Source organism: Nothobranchius furzeri, chromosome 1 (genome assembly GCF_043380555.1).
Source record: "Nothobranchius furzeri strain GRZ-AD chromosome 1, NfurGRZ-RIMD1, whole genome shotgun sequence".
Classification (NCBI taxonomy): Eukaryota; Metazoa; Chordata; class Actinopteri; order Cyprinodontiformes; family Nothobranchiidae; genus Nothobranchius; species Nothobranchius furzeri.
The window spans coordinates 99310611-99316694 of NC_091741.1; the positions used below are offsets into that span (position 1 = coordinate 99310611).

General features: G+C 42.8%; 1 protein-coding gene across 1 annotated transcript; it reads right to left on the bottom strand.

Annotated features, from left to right (window-relative positions):
* Nucleotides 1-1900: 1900 nt before the first annotated feature.
* Nucleotides 1901-3444, bottom strand: LOC139071346 (cis-aconitate decarboxylase-like). The gene has a single exon (XM_070553860.1). The coding sequence runs from the start codon at nucleotides 3271-3273 to the stop codon at nucleotides 2374-2376; it is 900 nt and encodes a 299-aa protein (XP_070409961.1). The 5' UTR covers nucleotides 3274-3444; the 3' UTR covers nucleotides 1901-2373.
* Nucleotides 3445-6084: the final 2640 nt, after the last annotated feature.

Genomic DNA, 6084 nt, shown 5'->3' on the forward strand with positions numbered 1-6084 from the left:
TAAACAGATGCGAATGATCATGTGTTAATAATAATGTTTTGTTGCGCCACTTTGTGAATGTAACGTGGGCCGGACGCAGCGCGCGCACCAACGATCAGCACTCTGCGTCCTCTCCGCTCAACAGAATCCCGCTACGCTGAGAGTCCATAAATATTGTAATAATGGTAGAAAATGGATCTTTCCCTGAAAGATATAGACCCCATAAGTCGATCCCTGCTCCTGGATGAAAAACAGGACACTTTATTCCATGTAGGAAACCCTGCCGGAAGCCCCGAACAGAGAGTGAAAAGTGGACATGTCCGGGGAAAAGAGGACGTACGGTCACCCTATTTAATACGTCATTCTGTGGAGCTGTTCTGATCTGATGGATCACCACAAAAGCCTGAGAGATGGAGGACAGAATCAGCCCAGACTCACAGTTGAAGTTCAGGGGAAGGGCAGAAACATGGAGACACAATATAAATTGTTATCACATTTTTGGCTGTTTCCCTTTGGTTATTCCTTTAACACAGTATTTTGCAAATGCAAAGGACTTCACATCTTTTTTAGCCCATGTTTAACTGTTATGAATCCTGGGCTCCTGCACCTTGAATGGCCCAGTCCTGCTCCCTCCATGCCATTCAGGACCTTGGACGGGTCCTCGTCAGGCTGGCCTCCACCTCTGCCCGCCTTCGCTGTCCCAGCTGCATACAATCAACTAATGAAGACCGATGGTTTAAAGGACTGCAGCTTTCAGTTCTCGTGGAGAGACTCACAGCTTAACACCCTGTCTTTCTCTCCTCGGTGTGGATCTTTGTGGACTTATGTTTTCGAATTGGATAAAGAACTTTTATGATTGTGATAATTAGAATAGATAGTTCTTTTCATTTAATCCTCGAATAATTATTAGCTATTTTCGTTTAGTGATCCATGTTTCATCTGCTCTAGTGCTTGAATTTCAGTTCTTTTCAGCCTTAGAGCTCTCTTTAAGTTTTGCTAGTAGTAATAATATTTATCATAGTTATAGCCATCGAGATTTGTTTTAGTTAGCTAGCTCCGGCATGTTTTTTCGTTAGTACCGATATTCTCGTGTTTTCTTCCCTGAGACCGTTTGTCTCAGTTGTTTTGAGTTTTCTCCATCGCCTTCGTTAGTTATATCCGAGTGTAATTGTGTTTTGACATTTTTCCAGTCAAGGACTGAGTAATTGTGTTAGCCCTGTGTTAATAAAAATACATTTTATTTACACTCCCCCTTTGTCCGCACCAGTTTTTATGTTACCCCTCTTCCACAATGTCTAACAACATCAGGGTTTTTAACATTAACCCTGAAGTTTCCATTGATATTAACTAGGCCCTATCAAAATAAAAATGTTTTAAGTCTAGTCTTAAAAGTAGACAAGAAGTCTGCCTCAAGGACTAAAGCTGGGAGCTGCTTAACGACAGGAGAGGAGCCTGATGGCTAAAAGATCTGCCTCCCATCCTATTTTTAGATATTCTGGGAACCACCAGTAAACCTGCAGTCTGAGGGAGAAGTGCTCGGTTAGGAACGTATGGAACAATCAGGTCACTGATGTATGACGGAGCTTGATTATTAAGAGCTTTATATGTGAGAAGGAGGATCTTAAAATCTATTCTGAATTAAACAGGCAGCCAATGTAGGGAAGCTAAGACAAGAGAGATATGATCTCTCTTTTTAATTCTCATCAGAACTCCTGCTGCAGCATTTTGGACAAGCAGAATACTTTTAACTACATTCTATGGACTTCCTGAGAGTAATGAATTACTGTAATCCAGTCTTGATGTAATAAATGCATGAACTAGTTTTTCAGCATCACTCCTGGAAAGGATACTTCTAATCTTAACAATATTCCGAAGGTGGAAAAAGGAAATCCTACAAACCAATTTAACGTGAGATTTGAATGACATGTCCTTGTCGAAGAGACCACACACACACACACACACACACACACACACACACACACACACACACACACACACACACACACACACACACAGGTGACTTTATGACCATGTGTTTTACATGTTTAAAACACTTTATTATGTACACATTTTGAGAAAAGGTTGCAGGAAACACATTTTCATAGATTAACAATATTAATATAAAAACAGGCATTAAACAAGAAATATGACTCACACACACACGAGTCATGTTTTTATCTGAATTTTGTTACGATAAAAACAGAATTCAATACCAAAAGACAATCTTGAAGAATAGAGGAAACATCAGCTTGAGGAAAATTCCAGAGGAAAAACATGACAATGTGTTTATTTCCAGTCTACACTAAGCAGATCATTTCAGAACATTAATATAAAAATAATATTATTCTTATTTCTATGCTGAAGGATTGTTGCCTTATTGTTCAGTGTTATTGATCACGGCAGCTGTGAGAGAAGAGCTCCACAATCATCCAGCCTGTCCAGCTCCTCCACCACCTCCACCAGCCGCTCCACCTTCTCTGATGGCAGCACCACCTCTGCGTTGCTTCTGAACTTCTTCCTCAGGCTCTCGTTTGTCAGCGGGTTGCGCCAGTGGCCGTAGAAGGTGTCACAGCGGCCCTTCAGGATGTCTCCTCCAACTAGAGTCACCTGGACTTCTCCGTACATGCGGTTGAAATTGGCAGGGTTGTCCTCAGGATGCTCCATGCGAACACGGCTCAGCAGGAAGTGCAGCTCTGGGCGGCTCATGGCGGGCGGGCTGAAGGACTGCACGGTCACCTCACCGTCCAGCAGAGCGCTGCAGGCGTTAAACTGGAAGGAGTTGCGTGCCTCGTGCTCTGACTCGGGAAAAGGCCTGTTGATGTATTTAGACTGGGGGACTCTGAGCAGGATGTCCTGGACCTGATGTGGGGACACCTGTCCTAGACCATGTCCCACAAGGAGCTCATGGACTGCAGCTGCAGCATCAGCTACCCAGTGCATCCCCAGATGGGCAGGAAAACGCTTAAAAGCCATGTCCTGCTCCTCTAACAGGAACACATGTCCACCATCATCAGGTGACTCTAAAGGCTGAGGAACATAATCTTCATAAAAGGCGCTGAAGCCCGCCACTCCTGCAACAGCATCCAAGACCAGAGGACTGGCCTCTAGGCCTCTGGAGGCCAGCAGAGCAGCTTCAAGCCCCAAACGAGAGGCGTTGCCGATGTGAAGGGGCTTGGACTGAGTGGCAGCATTAGCCATCGGAGCTCCAGCTAGAGAAGCTGCTATAGCCAAGGCATGACTGCACTGAGACGGATCCAGAGACAGGAGACGAGAACAGGCTGCTGCACTTCCCATAGGACCCACCACAGTGGGAGGATGGAACCTGTTCACACACACGCACGCGCACGCACACACACACACACACACACACACACACACACACACACACACACACACACACACACACAAACACACACACACACACACACACACACACACAGTTCAGTTAGGACATTTATTCTGTTGTAACTGAAACAATCACTGATCTGCATCACCACATAAGAACGTTTCTATTGGTTGAATCTTTAGAACAAGATGAATTGATTTAACTCGTTTCAGGTCACCTGAGTTTCTAAAACACCCACCAGATGAAGGGTTTGGTTTGTGCTAATTCTGTTAACATTACACCAAGAGCCCCTGCTGTTCCTACAGTAAGCATCATTACACTGACATCACTAAAATGGCCTCTTACACCTCAGTGCTGAGATCAGCACAGTCAAACAAGGACGTCTTTAAGCGAACGTGTTCATGAAGATCGTGCTAAAACCAGACTTTCTGGTTCAAGCTTGACTTGTGCTGTGAGGCACTGACCTCTTGGGAATGCAGCGTGCTTCATTAGAGAACCTCATCAGACGGCCCTGGATCTCAATGCCGACATTGAAGGCCAGTAAGAAGTCCAGACCGCTTGGTTTGCTGTTAGCCGGCATCATGTCACTGAGAGCAAACAAAGCTGGGAGAACAGCTCCTGAGGGATGAGTGGCTGGATGCCACGTGTCATCAAAGTCCATGGAATGAGTCTGGAAGCAACCAGAGTTTGTGTCTCATCATACTGAAGCTGAAAGGAGTCAGAATAATAACTTTTTCTGTGAGGGTCATAACTAGATCAGAACCCAGCTATTTCTATATCCTAACCCTGTGGTCTTTGGGAGCCACGCTGCACCAACAGCTGAGAAAAGCTGTTTATACAAAATGTTTCCACTGATGTTTATGTGGTTATTTATATATGGTTGTTTTCCACTTATGTTTCTCACCGCTACTCCATTAACGAAAGCTGCCAGTGTTGGGGAGAGTCTGATCCCTCTGCGTCCGTACACAGAGCTGATGTGATCCGGAGCATACATGTGCTAAGAACAAACACAGAAACAACCCTACATTCACTCATCTGTTCTGGACACATTTGGGTTGGACCTGACTCAGACTTTCACTTTGCCTCACCTGGCAGAACTGAAGAGCCAGCTCAAACACATCTGTCCTGCTCCCTATCAGTCCGACCCCGATGCTGTCCAGCACCATCCTTTTGCTGCGATGGAGCACAACTGGAGACAAATGCTGAGGCTTTATTTCACTGATGAACTTCCCAAAACTGGCTGTGACCGTATCTTCTGGGGCTGGGTGCTTCTGGACTGCAGGAATGAAAAGATAAAAGTTGTTTAATAAAGGTTATTAATTAAGGTTATTATTATTATTTTTAATCAAAGTCAGCATATCTGTTTACCCTCCACTGCAGTGTTATGCAGTCTTCTGGCAGCCCGCACTGGTCTGATGGTTTTCTTTGGGACAAAACATAAATCAGAACAAAGCATTTCAGTTATTTTTCACATCTCAGGATGACTACAGGCTGATGAGTTCCTGCATTAACTTGTTCACGTCTTTAATCTAATGTTTGTGTTTGAAAGAGCCAGTGTAGAGGTGCAACAGGTGTTTCCCAGCATGAGTGTTCTCCTCAACAATTAGCAGGAGTTATTTTATAGTTCCCTGCCTTGGCCGCACTACAAACCTCTACTTTTAGATATTTTTATGACTTCTTTATTTGAAAAGGACTTAAAACCATCACTTTTAGAGTCTGAAAACTGACTAAAAGCATAAATATGTCTGTAATCTTACCTGTAGCGTGGAGAACATGACTTCAAGTTTCTGTCACAATGATCTTGTTTCTTGTTTCTCTTGGATGCAGCAGCTGAGCAGTGAAGGATGCTGATGCTTTTGTGGCTGAAAATCCACCTGCCTTATATAGTCCAGGACTTACAATGACCGGAAACACCAAAGGAGCAGGAAGGGCAGGTTCCTTTTGCAATCCTGCATCACATCAGAATGAGGCTTTTCCACCCGGGTCATTATCTGTGGTGTAACGTTCACCATCATCAATAGCCTTGAGGGGGAGGAAGGAGAAAGAAGGAGGAAAAGCCACTTTTGTGTAAAGTGAAAGGCAGTGATGTCACCTGTAAGTATGCTGCTGTGTGACAGAGTGGGGAATTCTCAGTAACTCCTCCTTTACACAAACAGATCATATTTAAGGCAAACCTTCGTCCCTCCTTAAGCATAACTCAGCTTTCCATCAGTCTGAACAACTTCAACAGGTAAAACTTTGTTCTTTATTTTATTGCTGACAGGAGTAAATATTTTGTTTCTGCATGTCACCCATCAAAGATCCTTAAACCTGTAGCTAGATTATTATATACTCTGCTTTGTAGATTGAATCAGACCTAAATCTGCATAAAGGATGCTCCCTGACAAGAGTTTATTTATAAATATTAAAACTATTATTGCAATATCCTGTAGTTTTTCAACAATATGAAAATAACAGTAATGTTAGGGGTATTATTCTATTGATAAAATTGTTTTCATTTAGAATAAATTCTTCCTCTTCAGAGAGCCTGTTAGAGGAGCGCCGTAATAAATGACTTTTACATTAGTTACATGACAAGAGTGGCTCAGCCTACTTATGACAGGCAAGGACCGTTTTATATTATATTATATTATATTATATTATATTATATTATATTATATTATATTATATTATATTATGCTCAATCTTTCATTGGTTCCTTTTAAAATTCATATATTAATGTTGTTGTTGACGATTACCATTGTAGACTTTTATCATAT